Consider the following 20,423-nt stretch of genomic DNA (forward strand, 5'->3'; position numbering starts at 1 on the left):
CGAGCCCCATGCTGGGCTCTGTGCTGACAGCTTAGAGCCTGGAGCCTGCTTCTGATTCTGTCTCTTCCTCTACCCTGCCTCCCCCCCCACCCCACCATGCTCTGACTCTCTTTTTCTCAAAAAATAAATGTTAACGCGCGCGCACGCGCGCGCGCACACACACACACACACACAGAGGAAAGGAAAGAGGGAGGAGGAGTGCCTTATAGCTCACCTCCCAGAAAGGGATGCTAGGGTAGAATGAAAGATACTTTTCACTGATCATAAGTGGGTACCTCTCCTCTCTGCCCTCTTTGCTCTGTTGCTGAAGTCTTATTTTCTCTCTACTCTAGTCAATGTCCCCTCCTCTCTGGGAACAGTCATTCTGGGATAGTCTAAGGTGACCATTGCCAGAAGAGAACAGGCATTCTGCTTCTAAAAAGCCCAACATCATTCAGGGATGCTCCAGAAGCCACCTCTGGCCTCCTGGGACATGGGAAGGGAACACCAAGAAAGGGCAGGGACGCCAAAGGACATCAGGGGAGGGGAGGGCAGAAGTCTGCCTGGAAATGAACACTCAAAAAGAGGGAAAATTAGGTTCCCATACACAGCACTGGAGTCTTGTTTGTGGAAAATAGAAAATATGAAGGGTAGCTGCTTTGAGCTCATCTGATTCTTTCTATCTGACCTCACTGTGCCCTGCCTTTCTGAGTTGGTTACATTTTTATTTGAAAGCTAATAAATTAGGCAGACATTCATATGGCGTGCAGGCAGGCGGGTTTACAGTGTTGGGTAAACTACAAGCCAACGTATACATCCATCTGTGTCACAGATAAACTCACAAAGTTATCTCTATGGACACCATGATGCCCGTAAACGTCCCTCACCCTCATGCTATGTTCCAGAATATTACCACTAGCTGAACAGACTACGAAGGCACGGAGGTCCTGGGAAACATTCTGGGAATTGGCATAGAGCAGGAGGCCTGAGTCCCGGGTTTGCCTTGGGAGACAAAGATTTTTAAGAAGTAACTAGTTTTGGGTTCCCCTCCCCCCTCAAAATGAAACACATGCACAAGGAACGAATTTTTTAAAAACTACAGGAGTACAATACAAAAAATTAGTCCCTTTCCCAGAGGTGACCTCCAGTCCCCTCCCTCAGAGACAAACCTGTGTTACTAGTTGCTTATATGATGGAAATGAAATATCCACAACACTTAAAAAATCAATCTTGGCGTGGATTTAAATTTGCATTTTAAAAAATGCCCCTTTCACAGTCACTGTAGAACCCAAGGTGGTGATATTTAAAAATACTCAAAGCCCCTTAGTCAAAATCAGCAAATATTTAGGGGTTCCTGGGTGGCTCAGTCAGTTGGGTAATGAGTCTTGATCTGGGCTTAGGTCATGATCTCACAGTTCGTGAGTTCAAGCCCTGCATCGGGCTCCGAGCTAACAGTGCAGAGCCTGCTTGGGATTTTCTCTCCCTCTCTCTCTGCCCCTACCAGACTCATGCTCACGCACGCGCACTCTCCCTCTTTCTCTACATAAATAAACTTAAAAAAATTCTTTTAAATCAACAAATTTAGCAAGGACTTTCAACGTGCAAGACGTTGCCTAAGTACGGCATTTGTACTGAGGATTCTACACATTCACGTTTCAGATTTTCTGGTATATAATCAACTCATCTAATTTTACGTCTTTGCTTTAAATCCTTTTTCTTTCCAGAAACAAAGACCATCTCTTTCTTGTGCCTCCCCCACCTCCACTACCCCCTCCCTTCACTTTTGAACTTTTCACACATTCCCTACTTTGAGATCTGTTTTGAGCCCAGATATCTGGGTGGGTGGTACATTCTGGCCAAAGTACTATCTCTCATACCTTCTCCAGATGGACTGGCTCAGGATCTACTATTCCCCAAAGAAATAAAACTTCTCTGAGCTGCAGTAGAAAATAAGCTGCAGTGCTGTGTGCTGAAAGACGCATGTGCTGAACGACGATGGGCAGGCCAGGCCGAAGCCAACGTCCCAACCCGCATCCTGTCTGTGAAGGGGGAAACACTCTGTAGGCCACCGAGGCCTACCGTGGGCTGGCTGCACAGACGAGCTCCCCACAACCCCTCTAACTCCAGCCAGCAACATCTATATGTCTCTCCAGCTGGCTGGCCCAGCTGCTCTGGTGTCAGGAGAAAGTTATGAGTCACCGGGAAGGGATTCGAGGCCACAGTGCAGTTAAATCATCTCTTGGGGTCTGTATGTCATTGGCAGTAGAGCCGTAGTAACAAGCCAGTGGATGACATTCACTCCCAGGAAGGCCACACACCAGAGCTTAACTTTGTATCCCACACGTGAAGACCTCCTCTGAGCCTTGCAGAGATGAGAAGAGGTGGGGCAGTACGGATGCTGAACGTTCCCACCCCAGAAGGCCTCTGGTTGGTGCCCATCATGTTCAGTAGGTTGTGACCACCTCTCGCCTTGCGATCAACGTATCCCTATACAAGCTGGTCAAACTGGGATCCTGAATGAATGAGGCCCAGCCAAAGCCTGAGGGCATTCTCCTTGGTGGTTTGAGCCCCGGCAGGCTATTTCATCCAGAGAGCTGTATGGGCAGCCTCCAGCAAAAACTTGAGTCAACAGCAGGATTTTCCTGGACCATCTGTGGTTTCCTGCTTTAAGCAGTGCTTTCTTGGTACGTGGAAGGAAGAACTTGTCAGAGGATCCAAGAATCATAGGCAATCCGGGTTTCCACTGGGACCTTACATGTTGTCTGGTCTAGCCTCACATCCGATGTCTGACTGCTCCAGACAATATTCTTTCTCCTTCAGCATTCATCCAGCCTCCCGTGCCCTTAGGGAGGCCAGTCCATGGTTGTGCTATTGGCACTACTAGAAAGCTCCTTATGTGGACCAGAAATGACTGCCTAATAATGGTTTCTGCCCATTGATCTCAGCTCTACCCTCTTAACTGCCTTCCAGGTTTCTCTAGGTATCTAAAAACACCGATCCTCACTCCTTGAGTCTCCACCTTCTTTTTTTTTTTTTTTTAATGTTTGTTTATTTTTGAGAGAGAGCTAGAGACTGTGAGCAGGGGAGGGGCATAGAGCAAGACACAGAATCTGAAGCAGGCTCCAGGCTCTGAGCTGTCAGCACAGAGCCTGAAGTGGGGCTGGAACTCACAAACTGTGAGATCATGACCTGAGCCGAAGTCGGACACTTCACCAACCCAGGTGCCCCTGTTGCCCTGTTGTATGTAGCTTTGATTTTTATTGTTTTCTGTAGTACTGCATTGTAAAAATGCTTCATTATTTATTTATTCTATTGCTGATAAGTATCTGTGTTGTTTCCAGGTTGAAATAATAAACTTTGTTTTTTTTTTAACTGCTTATTTATTTTGAGAGAAAGAGACAGTAGGCCAACGGAGGAAGGACAGAGAGAGAGACAAAATCTGAAGTAGGCTCCAAGCTCTGAGCTGTCAGCACAGGGCCCAACGTGGGGCTCGAACTCACAAACTATGAGATAGTGACCCAACCAAAGTTGGACACTTAACTGAGCCACCCAGGTGCCCCGCAGCTCTACCTTTTTAAAACACTGGTTTGTCAGAAATTGTTCTGATGTTCTTTCTTAGGGTAACGAAGTACTCATTATTCGATGAATATGTGTCAGAAGTTCACTGTGTAGTAAGCTTTGTTCCTGCACATGGAGATAACTGTGATTAACAAGACAAGCTTGTCCGTACCAAGCTGACGTTCTATTTGGTGTGGGTGGGGGCTGGGGAGAGACAGATGAAAGCAAATAAGAATATAAACGTGGAAATGCTGACTAGGGATAAATCCACTAGAGAAATTTACAAGAATGTGACTTAAAAAAAAAGGCATTGGGTTGTTTATCGAGGTCACGAAAGGTCTGTTAAGGAAGGGACATTTTCACTGAGTTCTGAATGACAAAAGTGAATCTGCTGTCTGAAGAATAAGAATATTCCAGGTGGTGCAGGGAGCGAGCTGCAGGTCCAGGTCCAGAAGGCAGGAATGGAAAACCATTCAGGTGGGTTGGGTGGAGCAGAGTGTAGAATGGTGGAATGGAACCAGAAGGGGTCGGGGAGACAGGTAGTGCTTTTTGCACCCAGGAGAGGTGGTTTCAACTGCGCCATAAAGGCAGTAAGAAGCCACTAGAGAATTTACGCAGGGGAGGGCGTGACCTGACTGCGCTTTTTAAAAAGACCATCAGAGGGAAGCGAGTAGAGAGGTGGACAGGTATGGCATGTGTTTTGGTTGTAAAATCAATATCTGGATGTTATCTCTCAGTCCCTTTGAACTTGAAGTATTTTGCGTTTACACTGCTCTCTACTTTGTACCAGCTGCTCCTCCTGTGCTGCCTCCCGAAGCAGTCTGGGGGCGCTCTGTAAGGGTAGAACCCACAACTGAGCCCCTGATCTCAGGGTCCCCCACATCCCAGCTCCGTGCCCTGCCTGCACAGGCAACGCCACCACTGGCTGAGTGAATACATGGATGAATCCATGAGGGAAGGGGGCCCACTGACAAAGGCAGTTGCTTACCTAACCCAACACTCAAAGTCAAGTCCTCTCTCCCCACCTGCACGTTTGTATGCTGGCCACTCCTGACACGTCAAGGATGGAATCCATGGTACATGAAAGCAATGCCCCCTTGGAATAAAATCACTCAAAAAATGGGAAAATTACTGATAAGGAGTCTCAGCCTCCAAGGCCACCTTTTGTGCGAGGGAAGAAGAGCGTCCTCATGCCAGATGGTGACACAGGGTCGTGCCCGCCTAGACAGTCCTGCCCCGGTGTCATACAGCACCTTGCTCCCTCCTCACTGAAGATTCTAGAGGAGCCTCAGCCTTTTTTCCACGCCGTAGCGCTGCTGGAAAGGGCTGATTAAATAGATATGTGAGGAACACATCTGCCTCCTCTTGCATAACACTTCAGAATGACTTTTCTTTTTTTACTCTTCAGAGAGCTGAAGACTATGTTAACTGAACAGGAAGAATATCACCATTTGAGTAGAAAATTATCCTGCCTTAGTCTTTTACTCCGTCAAAGTGAACCTGGGGAATCTCCCTTTCAAAAAGAAGTTCATGCATTAGTCCCTCTCCATGTGTTCTACAGCTGTGGGGTTTTTTTTGTTTGTTTGTTTGTTTTTTGGTTGTTTCCCATCTCACTCAGACCTTAGCATCCTTTCCAGCGAGAAAGCTGGATGATCCAGACGGACCTCCACGCTTTGCAGTAACCAGAGGATGGGCAGGGCAGCCTTTCTGAGCCAAGTATGCATTTCCTGGGCCCCCATTTCCTCCCCAAGAAAGCCGTGCATGTGTGTGCGGGAGATCCCTGTGCTGTCTTCGGGTGACCAGCCACCTGGGCACGTCTGCTGGGTTGCGGTTTCTCATCTCTCTTTTGTCTGACCCTCAGCACTTTACTTTGGTTTCTGCCTGTCACACTCGAGCTTCCTGGATAATTTCACTTTCTCCCAATTCTGTTCTCTCTCACAGAGATAGTAATTATACTGATTGTGTGCCATGCTATTAATTACGGGATTTGCTGTTTATTTATTTATTCATTCATTCATTCACTCATTTTTAGACTGGGGGGGGGGGTTAATTGGTGATAACCATGGGCTGTTTTCCCTCCAGATAGTTTGGATCACCATCATTAACCTTGTGTCCCGGTGATCTACCATTAGCTTTTTACCTCCATTTTTAGCTCCGAAGTAGAAGAAATCACCATTGTGCCTGATGCCTGGTGACCATTGTGTGAGAACCAAATGAGGCGGGCAGTTTGCAGGGGCTACAATTTGTGGGGAGGCCCTCAGAGAAGAAGGGAAGAAGTATGTCTTCCCCCTCTGCAAACCCCACTTGTTGCCCAAGATAACAGCTGTCCTCCCAAAATATTCTTGAAATGCAAATGCTTCATTTTATTAATGAGCCCTTCAGTGGACTGGTGTTATCTATGAAAGGACAGTTGCAGGTATTTAAAAATTAAAGGCAAGTACCTCAAGCTGCAACTGCCAGCCCACAGTTCCCGCTGATTACAGGGACTGGAAAGAGCCATTATCCGGGTCATTCCATGGGGGAGAGAAGGATTACAGACTGCACACACTATGAGCACTCCCCTGGAGAAACCACCCCCAAATGCACAGAAATGGCAGTGAAGTCTATGCCTTTAACACACCCAGAGAGAGAGAAGGGAGTCGTTGGCAGGGTGGGTGGGAAGAAAAATGAAACTCACCCAGGCGGGGCAGATGGGGTTAGGGGGGATGCTGCTGCCCCAGGTGAGGCTGTCACTCCTGCCTGTGGTAGATGCCACTGCCCACCCACCCAGTCCGTGCAACCCTCTCTACCAAGATCACCTCCACTGCACTCATTCTGTGTAAGCTTGTTCTTGTCAGCCCCTCATAGGGACTGGAGCCTGTTGCTGTGAGTGCAGAACAGAGGAAATCAAGACAAGGTGGCTCAGTCAGCGATTCCTAATCTCTGAATTATTCTTTCAAGTGTAATAGGATGCACATTTTTTTTAAACAAGGAAATCAGATTACATTGTTTTTCATTGTGAACCTCTCACAGCACACCTGGGACAATAGAGAGCTCCTGGGTTTAGCAAAGCTGGTGCTGGGAATCATCCTCTAAAGCATCTCCTTCGCTCTTATTCTCATCCTATTTTTATTTTTTAAAATTTTTTGAATGTCTATTTTATTAACTTTTGAAAGAGAGATAGAAAGAATGTCAGCAGGGAAGAGGCAGAGAGAGAGGGAGACACAGAATCCGAAGCAGGCTCCAGGCTCCGAGCTGTCAGCACAGAGCCCGACACGGGGCTCGAACCCACGGACTGCAAGACCATGACCTGATCCGAAGTTGAATGCTTAACCAACTGAGCCACCCAGGCGCCCCTTTTATCCTGTTTTTAATCTCTTCAGGGACAAAGGAATATAGTTCTGCACTCTCTTTCTCAAAACCTTTGCAATAGATGTGTTTGAGAATTTTTAATTTTTCAGATTTTAGAAAAGTGACACGGGACATATACCCCAGCGGGGGCAATAGCCAGTAACCATTCCATTAATACTGCTTGCAGTGGACATTATTTACAATAGCCAAGATATAGAGGCAGCCCAAGTGTTCACCCATAGATGAATGGATAAAGAAAATATATACACACACACACAAGGGAGTATTACTCAGCCATAAAAAAAAGAATGAAATCTTGCCAATTGCAACAACATGGATGGACCCAGAGAGTATTATGCTAAACGAAGTAAGTCAGACAGAGAAAGACAAATACCATATGATTTCACTCCTATGTGGGATTTAAGAAACAAAACAAACAAGAAAACACTCTTAAATACTGAGAACAAACTGGTGGTTGCCAGAAGGGAGGGGAATGGAGGATGGGTGAAATAGATAAAGGGGATTAAAAGATACATACTTCTAGTTACAAAATAACTAAGTCACAGAGCTGAAAAGGAGAGCAGAGGGAATACCATCAATAAGACTGCACTAGTGTTGTCTGGTGGCAGACAGTGACTACACATACCAAGGTGAGCATTGACATGGTGAGCACTGACAAATATCTAGAGCTGCTGAATCATGTTAAATACCTGAAACATATAATACTGTATTTTAACTACATTTCAATTTTTAAATACTTTTTGCAAAGAAAACTTTATTTTTGCATTGAAATGTATAAATATTCACCTAACAAGAATAAATAAAGACTACAAATGGTCTCATGCCAATTTAGGTCAAATTTGGTCACCAAATAAATGGGGGAAAACTCGTAAATTTTCAGGCAGGTCTTGATTTGTAATTGCAAATGAAGAAGTTTGTATACCTTTATTTCAAATCCAACTTGCTTCATCTATAGCTAAGAAACAGAAAATCAAATCTTGTTTTTCTTTAAACTTAAGAACAACTTCTGCTATGAAAACAGTTCATCCAGATGCCAACCACCTTCATCTCAATGAACAGGACTTTAAATCCGTTTCTGTGCAGTGAACTTTAAGTCACCTATGTCAGGAACAGAGTCATTAAGTGGCAGAGACATTTAAACAAACCCATAATTTCCTGGAACGTAGTCTTACTGGCCTTAAGGAAGCATATTTTCAGGATGTTTGGAAATAGTTATTAATTTTGAGGGTAAGTTTTCACATTATAAATAAACGAACATTATAGGGAGTGTTATCACCAGATTTGACCTGATTTGAAAAGCAGCAGCCAGTGAGTGGTGCTCTGTTTACCTCAATTCAAACAGATACCTGTTCTAAGTATATCAAGCCAGCCTAATAAAGAACGTGAACAAAGGCAATAAAAGTATCATTCATTTCAGAAAAGTTCAGCAATGTCTACCAAATGCAATAATACATTTAAATAAATTAAATTTAAATTTATTAAATTTATTGCTGTTTTCATCCGGTTCCCTAGGACATAAAGAGGACTTGTTTTTCTTTTTAATAAATGAAATGAATTTCCTAAAGAATGTAAGAAAATTGCGGAAACTCCAGGGATAATGCTTCCATCTCATTTCTGTCCTGGATGTGTCTAGACATAGACACATAGATAATCCACTGTGTATGTAGATATTTCACTGATGATAAGAACCAGTCAGCAACAGCATTCTTTATTATGGAGCAGATCCTGAAATGATATTATGTTTCTCTATATACAATTAGAAGCTTGTAGTCAACTATCAAGTCTATTTTTGGCTTGCATGTTACTGGAAGAGCTTCAGACCTTATTGAAAGAGCATCAGATCTCATTGAACGAGACAAGGAATACAATGAAAGCTAGCATGCAAGCCTCAAACCCCAGAAAACCTGATTCAAAAAGCTGAGTTCAAGACAATGGTTTCCACTGCCTGATCTTGAGACTATTTTACCAAAAAGAAAAAAAGTAATAAAAATTTGTAGGGCTCAAAGTTTCAATTACCTGTGACTGGTGAGGTTGTTATTTTGGGCTGTTATTCGGAGCTCAAAGGAGAGACTTGCAGGTGTTTTCATTTCTCTCTGAGCCATGTTTGAAGTTGACTTCCACTCCAGAAGGGGGGAAGAACACTATCCGGGCAGCCAGCTACGCCTGAGGGAATCCCAGGCCAGTGAGGAGCAGAAAGGTGAGAGCAGTGGCTGGGAGAGTCTGCTTTCCACTAACTCACTGAGAGCAAACAGAGGAAAAATTATTTATTGGGGAGAAGCGTCCTGTCAAAAGCTAGTAGTTGCTCCATTTTAGTTTAAATCAGCTCAGGATTTTGACAATGGTTCACGGAAAACTCCTGACACTAATGTCTCTAGTTTGTTCTCTACAAGGTCACTCTGCAGATATCTTTCTATGGGCGACAGGAAAGTGCCTTCAATTTAGGTCTGTTATTTTTGCCCTCTGTTTCATTTTTAATGAAATTACCAATGCACAGAAAACTAGGGAGAGGAATATGAAAACAACTCACATAATCAGCACCTCGAATGAACTAATACCAATATTCTGAGCTACTACTGAGAGCTTTCCCCACCCCCTACCCCTGCCCTCCCGCTTCCTGGGTTCTGTTCTTAGAAGGGAAAAGGAATCTGGCCCCATCTTCATTGTCAGCTAGAATTCTTTAAACCAAATTTTGGGTGAAGTGAAAAAAAATCCATCCATTACTTTAGACAAATATTTGAAATTCCTTAAGCAAAGAGTGAAATGGTTCAGTTTCAGTGTCAGAAAATCTGATCAGCATGGAGTTGCTCATTTCACCACACCGTTCTCCAGACCTGGCTCTGCTTGGAATCTCTTAGCCCCTCTGGCGCCTCCTCCGTGGTCCACACTGGACCACCATGCAACCTGCCAAGTCCTCCTCCAACCAGAGGCTCTGGGTGAGCGGCCCAACCCCGTACCTCTCTCTGCAACACCTTCCTCTCCGGACAGTATTCTTTCCCATGGGACTTGTCTTTCTTTCTGAAACCTTATTGATATTTGCTCATGCACTCTATTCTGGGGCAATGGGCAGGAGTTACAGGGCCCATCTACTAAAGAGTATGTTCCTAGGGAGTGAGGAGACCTTGATTTTCCATCTCTGTCTGTGGCAGCAGCTAGCACAGAGCCTGGCTCCCAAGAGCAAGCAGGGAACCGGGCACTGGAAGTAATGAGCATCAGGCAGCAAGCCCAGGAGAAACGAATGAGTCTTGGCTTCCTTTCTGAAAGCAATGTAATATAGGGACAGAGCTCGGCGAAGGAGTCAGGGGCCCTCGACTGCTGTTCAACTTTGCCATTTCTGAGCTGGGCCACACTTGGAGAGTGACCTTACATCTCGGGGCCTCAGTTTCCTTACCAGTAAAACAAAGGGGGGGGGGGGATCTGTTTCTGCCTCGGGGACAGATGCTGGAGTTCAGCAATGTTATAAAGGCTGAAAAGATGGAGATGGCCAGAAGCTGGTGTGTGACATGGGTGAAAATGGCTGGGACTGTTGCAGCTTTCAGAGGTCAAGACAGTTAGCTATGGTATTCTCAGGCCTGCTAAGGTCATGACTATGCCTACAAAGCCCTGGTGAGGCGGGAGACTGTATCTGAAACACCCGAGCGAAGTGCACTGAAGGCCCTGGCTTAGGGGCGTATGTGTGTGTCCGGGAGGAGGGCGCTGTGTTGGTAAAGACAAAGAAAACCGTTGTAACAAAGAACCTCCTGAAAGCTAAAACTTGCCTTCTCCCTTTAAAAGATTCAATCAGTTTACAACCTTATTTTTTCCCACAATTTTTTTTTCTAAGGAGACTTCCGAATTCACAGCTGTTTTTCCGCTCCTTTGTAACAGAGGCTTCAGACCTAAGATGGAACATCTGTTACACACAGTCGGTGTTTATTATTATGCTCCACTGAATGCCAGCATCACTCTCCAAAATGTGTTCAAGTTGGGTCTGTGGCATTTCCCTTGAAGTGGGAGCTTTTATGTCTCTGCTAATGGCTGAGAAGAAGAAAAAGAGAGAGAGCGGAGTCTTTATTAAGAAGCCAGGGCTAGGGGCGCCTGGGTGGCTCAGTCGGTTAAATGTCCAGCTCTTGCTTTTGGCTCAGGTCATGATCTTGTGTTTCGTGGGTTCTAGCCCCAAGCTGGGCTCTGCGTTGACAGTGCAGAGCCTCCATGGCATTTCCTTTCCTTTTCTCTCTCTGCCCTCCCCTGTTCATGTTCTCTCTCTCTCTCAAAATAAATAAATAAGCTAAAAAAAAAAAAAAAAAGAGGCAGCAGCAGCAGCCAGGGCTGTTTTTCTCATTTGCATGAACTTTATGTCTTAAACAAGTATCACCCAACAGGTGGCCAGATCTGGTCCCTAAAGACTGGGTTGAACATAGGTCTCAACCAGGATCACGGGACCCATGGGGTTCCTAATTCCATCTGGGAAGTGTTCTTTGGTGGCCACGGCCATACATCCTGTGGACAGCAGCAGCCCCTTCATACCAGAGCCCTTGAAACAGGGCTGTCCAGGCCAGTGAGGGACACCTGCTATTTAAACACTTGTAATTCTTGAGATGGTGCAAGAGTAATCAGCAGTTGGGCATCTGGGAGATGAATCTCGAGCACTGAGCAAGCTGGATTTTCTGCACCAGCACCTGCTCCCCCGCCTCTCTGGGCAGAGGCTCCTTCCCCTGCCTTGAGGGGTGTCCAGATCTGTTTATCTTCTTGGCTCCTGAAGGAGGCGGCCTTGTTCTTGCCCTTCATATCAGACACTGTTCTCTATGATGCATTGGCTTTAAAGCATCACTGCTGAGGAGGCTGCAAGCTGGCAAGTGGTTCCACTTAACACGATGTTGTCACGAGACAATCAATTTCTCCTAAAACTGTGGCCGAGAAGCATTTGCGTCTTTCTGTCACGTTAAGCGTGCAATCACAGGGCCGTAAAGTGGAATGAGCCTCTGCATGCCGACATGTTTGGAAGCCACCTGTGTACCCCTTTTATAGAGTTTTATTACTGAAGCCATTAGGGACATTCAGCCACTCTGTCCACGTGAACAGAGATGCATCAACCTATATTCAACTATTACCTTAAGTGCAGTTTCTATTTATGTCAGCAGCTCTCTCTTTCCAGCCTTCCTTCTGTTCCCCTTTCTCTGATGTACTGGAAGGACATAAACGTTGGCATCACACAGACCTGGGTTTGCATCTGCACTTCCCATTCTTACTGCTGGTGTTGTAAATAGTGCGGTGTGCCACCTGGCCGTGTTGCTTCAACTTCCAGAGCCTCAGTTTCCTTGTGTGCCTGAGACCATAAGGTCTGTCTCCCTGGGTGGCTGCGATGTTTAACTAAAATAACATGCATAGGTACCTTGCACGCAGAGGGTGCTCAATAGATCTCCACTCCCACCCCATCCCTTTCCCATTGTCCACACTGTTATCTTCCTTTGCACTTGAGTGAGTGTTGGAATCCACATTTCACAAATCACACAATGTCAGTTAATGCCATTCTAAAGCAAGCTCTCCACCTGTCCCAGATGCCCACCAGACACAGGAAGCTTAGTGACCAGGAAGGAGAAAGAGGGGAGCGAAGGGCAGGGGAAAAGCGAGGATTCCTCTCCCACCAAAGAAGGACACCCCTGTTGCTAATCTGGGGCCCACCTGAGAATCTAAGGAGTTCCAAGAAAAGCTATTAAGAGGAAATCTTTTGGTATCTCAACATAAGAATGAACATTTATTTATTGAGGGCTACAGCTTTTTATGTGCATTATTTCATCACTAAACTTAAGACAGTTTTTACCCACCCCAAAGATGAGGAAACTGAGGCTTAGAGACAGACTTTTGGCATGTTACCAGAGGTCCCAGCTAGTAAGTGGGAATCAAAAGCCCATGTTTTTACTCTGCTCTTTCTATCCTCCTACATTATGAGCAATAGTCTGCTTTCACATATTTCAATTCAGATTTTTAAAGGCAGTCACACTACAAAGACCAAGACGATGAGGTCAAGAAGCTGAAGCACAACAGTCAAGATGCAGAAGCAACCCAAGTGTCCATCAGTTGCTATAAGGAAGTGGCCTGTATGTGTGTACACACGCGCAGCAGAATATCACTCAGCCACAATAATTATGAAATCTTGCCATTTGCAACCTGGATGGATGTAGAGGGTATTCTGCTAAGTGAAGGAAGTCAGACTGAGAAAGATAAACATGTTTCACTTATATGTGGAATCTAAAAAACACAAATAAATGAACAAACAAAATAGAAACAGACTCACAGATACAGGAAACAAATGGTGGGTACCAGGGGAGGGGTGGGGAAGGGGTGGGTGCAGAGACAAAGGGGATTAAGAGGTTCAAACTTCCAGTTATAAAACAAACACATCCTGGATGTAATGTACAGCACAGGGAATACAGTCAGTAATACTGCAATCACTTTGTACAGTGACAGATGGTAACTACTCTGAATGTGGGGATCATTCCACATTGATATAAAAATATCAAGTCAGGGGCACCTGGGTGGCTCAGTCAGTTAAGCATCTGACTCCTGATCTCATCTCAGGTCTTGATCTCACAGTCGTGAGTTCAAACCTCGCACTGGGCTCCATGCTGGATGTGAAGCCAACTTAAAAAAAAAATACACACACACACACACACACACAATCACTATGATGCAGACCTAAAACTAATAAGGCATTATGTCAGTTACATTTCATTTAAAAAGGATTTTTTAAAGCTAGAACAATAAAAATAGAAGTGTTACCCTTAGTGTAAAACCCAACTATCCAAAAGTGATTAAATGGAAATAAGTATAGTCTCTTTGACCAGGTTAGAACGATGTATGGGACTTGAACTTTGCCTGTCCTGGTGTTAAAACTGGGTGGTGTCACATGCTGGGACTTCCCTGCTCTAGCTCAAGGATCTTTTCACAACAGGAGTGACCTGGCTCAAAGTCACTCCATACTGTCGGCCCTGATCACCACCACATACCCACTCCCTTCTTCATTGGGGCAGAATCACCTACTCTCTCAGAGCCTGGAGGAGTTCCGGAGGCCATTACATTTTATATCCTTTCCTTTTACAGGTGAGCAAACAGAGCCAGTAAGGCTACGTGACTTGCCCAGGGTCACCCTGTTAGTGCGCCCTTCTTTCTATTAATGACAGCGTGAATTATTGAAACCTCCTATGATGTCCAGCAGAAAATGTGCTCTTGAAAAGAATTCCTGAAACATTGGTAGTAAATGATTTGCATAATAGTGGGGGAAAAAACCTGTCACTACCATCACTTCCTCTTTATTTCTAGGACACTTAAACGCTCTTATCAAGAACATTTTGCATTTGCAAGTCTCCAGGTAAATTATTTTTCTCATCATTGCCATGTATTGATGAGAATACTTGCCATGTATTGATGAGAATCATTGCCATGTATTATTGAAACGTTCACTGGATGCCAACATTCTGGAAGACTGTTACACAAGGTGTCTCCATACAGCCAAGTCCAGGTGCAAGGGCAAGCACACCATGCTGCAGGTGCATGGGTCGGCAGCATGTGGAGCAGCCCATTTGAGTCTTTAAAATGAGCAGCATCCATCCATCCATTCGAGTGTACAGACACTGGGTCCCACTGGGTTCATTTGCGAAGACTGACACACAGCTGCTTGTGGATGCAGTAAAAACAAGCAGAATAGCTTGTGCAGCAGAGGGGCTGTGACTTTCCTGGGCATGGAGGTGGCCCTCAGAGGCGAGGCCTCGGGGGTCAGACAGGTGAGGTAAGGTCAGCAGGTAGAGAGGCTTCCTAAGACAATGGAACATTGGGGGGAGGCGAGGGGGGGGAATGTTTCCAAGTGCAGAGGGCTAGCCGCTGTAATCTAGGTAGCCACAGCTGGGCTCCAGATCTCAGATTTGTCTTTTTTTAAGAAGCCAGAAATCCAGAGTTGTACGTCAAATCTGTTTTTTTCCCCTGAATGTTGGCAACTAATTTAGGGGTTTTTTTGTTTGTTTGTTTGTTTTTTTGCTCCCTGCTCTGTGAGCCAACCTTTGGCCAAGTCCTACATACCAGTTTGTGCGCCCGAGCAGAATTTTCTAGGGCAGGAACTGAGGGAATGGTTGGGCAGAGGATTGGAACCAGTATCCACGGTTAAGCATGAGTGGTACTCTGGCTGCATAGGCTTGTCATGGCTCCCCAGTGCTCATGGTGCTTATTCATCAGGTTTATTTACCTGATGAATCAGAAGTAAGATGTGGCAATTCTTCATTCTCTGACTTCATAATCATTCCCAATTCTAGTGACATCCCCTTTTTTCATGCTTTGCTGCCACAGGGACCTGCTGTATGACAAGAGTACAGGCGAGGGAGGTGGATGGAAGCACCAATTCCTAAAAATATTTATTCATTTTAAAAACTAAGTATCAACACAAATGCAGTCATGAGACTTTCAGACGGGCTTCCTTTCAGCCCCTTTGGTTTGGCCCTCGATCTGGAATACTGAAGGCTGCTTTCCTGGCCAGTCGGCATTCTGCACAGACCATTCAGCTCACGGGAGCCAATAGCCACACCAGTCACATGCCATGGCTCCGTTACTCAATTTGGTCTTAAAAACTGTAAGGGAAAAATTACAGTAAAAGAGAATTTGTGGGGCACCTGGATGGCTCAGTTGGTTAAGCGTCCAACTTCGGCTCAGGTCATACATGATCTCATGGTTCGTGGGTTCGAGCCCCGCGTCGAGCTCTGTGCTAACAGCTCAGAGCCTGGGGCCTATTTCAGATTCTGTGTCTCCCTCCCTCTCTGACCCTCCCCTGCTCATGCTGTCTCTCTCTCTCTCAGAAATGACTAAAACATTTAAAAAGTTTAAAAAAAAAAGAAGAGAATTTGTATCTGGGCTGATCCTGTGTAGTAAGTTAACACAATTCCTGCCCATGTGACTCAGAGTAAAGTCAGGTCATCAATTTTAGATGAATCTAAATAGATCTAATAAATTCACCAAGCAGATGCCTATTGAAATTAAGAATACTCTTAAGGTTTTCCACAAATACTATAGGTTGGAGAGACGAGGATTATAACTTCATAGTAATGGTGCATTTTACAAAGGCCATTTCTCTTCAGGCTAAGAATTGTGGAAAGTTGAGACAATTAGATGGAAAATTCAGACAGGATAAGCTTACTTTCAAAGTAGATGTTTTTGCTTGGAATCCTCACATTGAACAGCCTTACCATTATCTAAATGTCTGAATATTTGCTAAAACCGAAATCATATTTGTATTCTGTATGCAGAGTCACAGAGAGGGAAATGGGCAAATGTGTGCAGAGACCTATAAATATGCTCTACATGGGTAGCACTTTTCAACGTTTCCAAAACTACTTAAACAACCTGTCTAACCGCAGTGTCCCGGCGAGGTTCAGAGTTTTAAACCCCGCGCCAAGCTCCTGCCTGGGTTTTGGTTCCGCACTGCCGTGGTCTTAGCAGGGAGACAGACACAGCCCACGCTCTGCAGAACGGGAAATGACAATGCGACTGAGTTGGGGTCTCTCCACAAAGTACTGGTTTCAACAAGAAGATATATCCTCCGCATATTTGCAAGAGTTAGAGCCCCAAGTTGGGTTGAAAGGGGATAGCACATCAACACCGCAACTGAAGACAACTGCAAGGTGTTCGTGCGGGCTGCCCGCGGTACTGCCAGAACGCTTTCTCCCATATGATGTACATGTTAACAACCTGATGATATGATGACAGAAAGACATATAATACAGCTATTTTTCGTGGCACACAGCCCTACTGTAAACCTGGAGATATTTAAATAACCCATCTCAGCCACGATCCTGGCTATGTGTTAAGGATTCAAAGCAGCCATTGAAGTGCATAATGGGTTTCTTCTGCGAGCACTGCTCTGCCCACCAGCTTCGGGTGCTGTGCATGTTGCGTCTACCCCTGGCCTCTTAGGATGGGAAACATGAAAATTGGGAGGTACAATAAAAGAGCAGGACTTGGTCTCGTTAGCTTGTAGGACGTTTGTACGAAGATGAATGCCAATTGTGGAAGGCTAGGGACTCATTTGTCATGTCAAGACAAATTAGTCTGTAAAAGTATACATACATTCCCCAAGATTTCTAAAGGAATGACAATCAGTGTTCTGAGTCTCCATCATTCTTCCATGATGTGCTGCAAACTCTCCGAGGTAATATGCTTCTGTATTATACAATAATACTGCTCTTGAGCCCTGTGTAAATGTTGCCACTTCCTTTTCCCTGTGTACTTCCTCATCTAAGAGTGTAACAGCTGACTGGTATCTGGTTTATGTCTTACTCTTGGTATTGATTTCTCCTCTTTAGTGTTAAACTGAACAGACCCCATGAGAGACAAATAAGGGGACCTCAGAGCTTCTTCCCTTTGGGTTCAGTTTCTCCAGAATAGGAAGAACTAGAACTGGCAAATGAATGCATGAACAGACGATTGCTTTTAACCTGTCTATAAATACATGTTTATGTCTCTCAGTAATGGACTGCCCTTGTGAGCAAGTCATCATTTAAGGGTTTAATTTTAATCTACACATCAGAGATGGGAGATATGAAATTGCTCGGGCTTTGCTCACAAGCTCTCTCCCTCTTTTTCAAGATAAAGTAAATTAATTAATGTGTACTTTTCAACTGAAGAAATGATTAAGACCCAGCTGTGTCTGTGAAATTGTAAGTTGCAATGCAACACTCTGGGACTTGTTACTGCTTTTTTTGGCATGAAGAAGAGAGACACAGGTATCTAATATTAAGTGGTGTTCTAAAAAGCGTTACGTTAGCAGTTTGTTTGCCAAATTAACTTTCAAAGACGTCTAAGTTACTAAGTTTGACTTTTCTGCACACAAATCTTAAATGATTGATGGACTACTGTAAAATAGCTTTGTTCAAATCTTTGGCAGGCTACTTCAAAGGCTTTACCACTTTGGAAAGATGAAAAGATATCCCCATTTTACATTATTTTCCTGATAGATCAACACTTACTTGAAATATGCCTGAGAATTATGCGATATTTACTGTATTACGAGTCTTCTTTCACTGTATCCAGCAGCCCCACATGGGATAGCTTTTACTTCTAAGATTTAGGAGAATTTTCTACACATAAAGAGCATCTTTAAGAAAATACAGCTGGGCAGAACAGTGTATCTGGCATTTTTAGTCACTACTGTTTCACTGTAAGGCAGTATTTGAGACTAAAATATACAGGGATAGGATTTTTTTAAATCAACAATACGACCATAGGATGTGGTTTCAGATCCTCCCTACAGTATTTTTCAGAGTCTAAAGGATCCATTTCTTTCTTTTAAACAGAGACTGTGTGACTTTATTTATGTCTAAGGTCACTCTAGAATTACTGTGGAATTGTATAAATCAAGGGTGAATATCTCAACTAAGGGGTCAAGCAGATAACAGAAATTAGCAAACAGGGCCCCAGTACAGGGGGTGTGTGTGTGTGTGTGTGTGTGTGTGTGTGTGTGTGTGTGTGTGTCTTCTGAGGTGTGGTGCCTGAAGGGAACTGTCACTTGAGGTCAGTATGTCAGATATTCTGATTTTTATTAGAAACCTAATTTTGGGGGGTGTCTGGGTGGTTCAGTTGGTTAAGCNCGTGTGTGGGGTGTGTGTGTGTGTGTGTGTGTGTGTGTGTGTGTGTGTGTGTGTGTGTCTTCTGAGGTGTGGTGCCTGAAGGGAACTGTCACTTGAGGTCAGTATGTCAGATATTCTGATTTTTATTAGAAACCTAATTTTGGGGGGTGTCTGGGTGGTTCAGTTGGTTAAGCATCCAACTTTTGGTTTCAACTCAGGTCATGATCTCACAGTTCATGAGTTTGAGCCCCATGTCCAGCTCTGTGCTACCACATGCGAAAGAAACCTGGTTGAGATTCTCTCTCTCCCTCTCTCACTGCTTCTCCCCCACTCATGCTCATGCGTGTGTGCTCTCTAAATAAATAGATAAAACTAAAACAACAAAACGAAAAACCACCTCCTAGTTTTTCCAATACTGACAACTACTCTAAATTCTTGAAAGATCCTGATCTGGCCAAATAGAAGATGTCTGGCAGATGGCATGCTGCTGTAAACCTGCTCAGAAGAAAAGTATTTACATTGAACACAAAATGCTTTCTCAGTTGTCCACATTTTTTAGAATGTAATAATTGTGAAATAGCCACTTTTAATGGCCTAAAAATGGCTCAGGACAAAGGAACTCAGACTCTGGGTCATGAGTTTGGAAGCAGCTTTGCCTTGGGCTCAGGTGCATGGAGAAGGAGCATGCACGGTGAGGAATGATTACATGTGTCCTACGTAAAAACACAATAATCCGTGAACTCACAATGGAAAAGATACCAAGCTGAGGCCCTTGTTCTCTTAAATTTAACTTCAAGGCCATTTCATTTTCTGGAGGTGAATAAAGCTGACTTGCAAAAAAAGAGATAAAAAAAAAAAAAGAAATTCTTTCTTTGCTCTCTGGCAGGGTGAAGTAGAGAAATAAAGTCTCCCCGCTGAACTACTATGAGGCCAGAAGCCTTGCTGCTATATTTCACACTGCTACACTTTGCTGGGGCTGGTTTCCCAGAAGATTCTGAGCCAATCAGTATTTCGCATGGCAACTGTAAGTATCCACAATCTCACTACCCTTGTCTCCCTCGGTGGGCACTGTAGGCTGCAACAACCAGCAAAACATCAAAATTTTCTAAAATTTAATACAACAGGACACTTGTTAGTCACTTTGACATATAGGTGACAGGTGTCTCATCAAATCGGTGAGATGGCTGTTCTGTAACTCTGTTGAACACTGCTGCAGCGACACGCATGTGAACACGTGTGTGCGGACTGGAAACGCTCCTGATTACCTCTGACGAAGCCTCCGGTCACTGCAAGGAAGCCATGATCATGCCCGAAAACCTGCCGTGGGAAAGTGTCACTACCTTCTGGGGATTGCCAGTGGGGCACGTTTTCATATGTAGCTAATGCATGGGCATTGTTACAAGATAAGAACAGGAAATAAGACTGTTTTTGGAGTACTTAGGGACAAAAATTAACTTTTTGTCTACACTTAGAACTTCTATCATTGGTAGACTTAAGAGTGATTCTAAATTCACAGAGGACCTATTTTAACTACTTACAACTTTTCTTTTGGTCTCTGCTTCATTGTCAAGAGGAGAATACCACACGATTAAGAATTCAGTTGACTACTCGAGGAAAGTCCTACCTGTGTGTGGGATGGAACAGCCAAGTAACTACATCTTTTTTCTTTCCCTCCAAAAGACAAAATATTTTATCACAGTAAAGGTGAAAGAGAGTCGTTTACCCAAATATCTATTTTCCCAGTAATCATCCCAAAACAAACACTAAAGAAACCATAAGGAAGGTGTTTAGCATTTAAATGGGATACCAAGGAGATCCATCAATGCCTGGCTTTCTGCTGGACAGTCTAGGTTGAAAAGGGAAATAATTTTACATGAAAGGGAAGTGGCAAGACTTGACACAGGAAATAACAAGCAAACAAAAGTCTGGGCATGATTTGAGGACCAAACTGTG

General features: G+C 44.3%; 1 protein-coding gene across 3 annotated transcripts in view; it reads left to right on the plus strand.

The window, feature by feature from the left end:
• Positions 1-20,423, plus strand: part of SEMA6A (semaphorin 6A) — a 128,600-nt gene that overhangs the window by 48,603 nt on the left and 59,574 nt on the right. For all 3 annotated transcript variants that reach the window (XM_077746346.1, XM_077746349.1, XM_077746347.1), the window contains exon 2: positions 19,357-19,494. In XM_077746346.1, coding sequence (XP_077602472.1) covers positions 19,395-19,494 — 100 coding nt within the window. In that variant the 5' untranslated portion in view covers positions 19,357-19,394. The remainder of the gene's footprint in view (positions 1-19,356; positions 19,495-20,423) is intronic.

This window comes from Crocuta crocuta, unplaced genomic scaffold (assembly GCF_008692635.1).
Source record: "Crocuta crocuta isolate KB4526 unplaced genomic scaffold, BGI_CrCroc_1.0 scaffold218, whole genome shotgun sequence".
Lineage (NCBI taxonomy): Eukaryota > Metazoa > Chordata > Mammalia > Carnivora > Hyaenidae > Crocuta > Crocuta crocuta.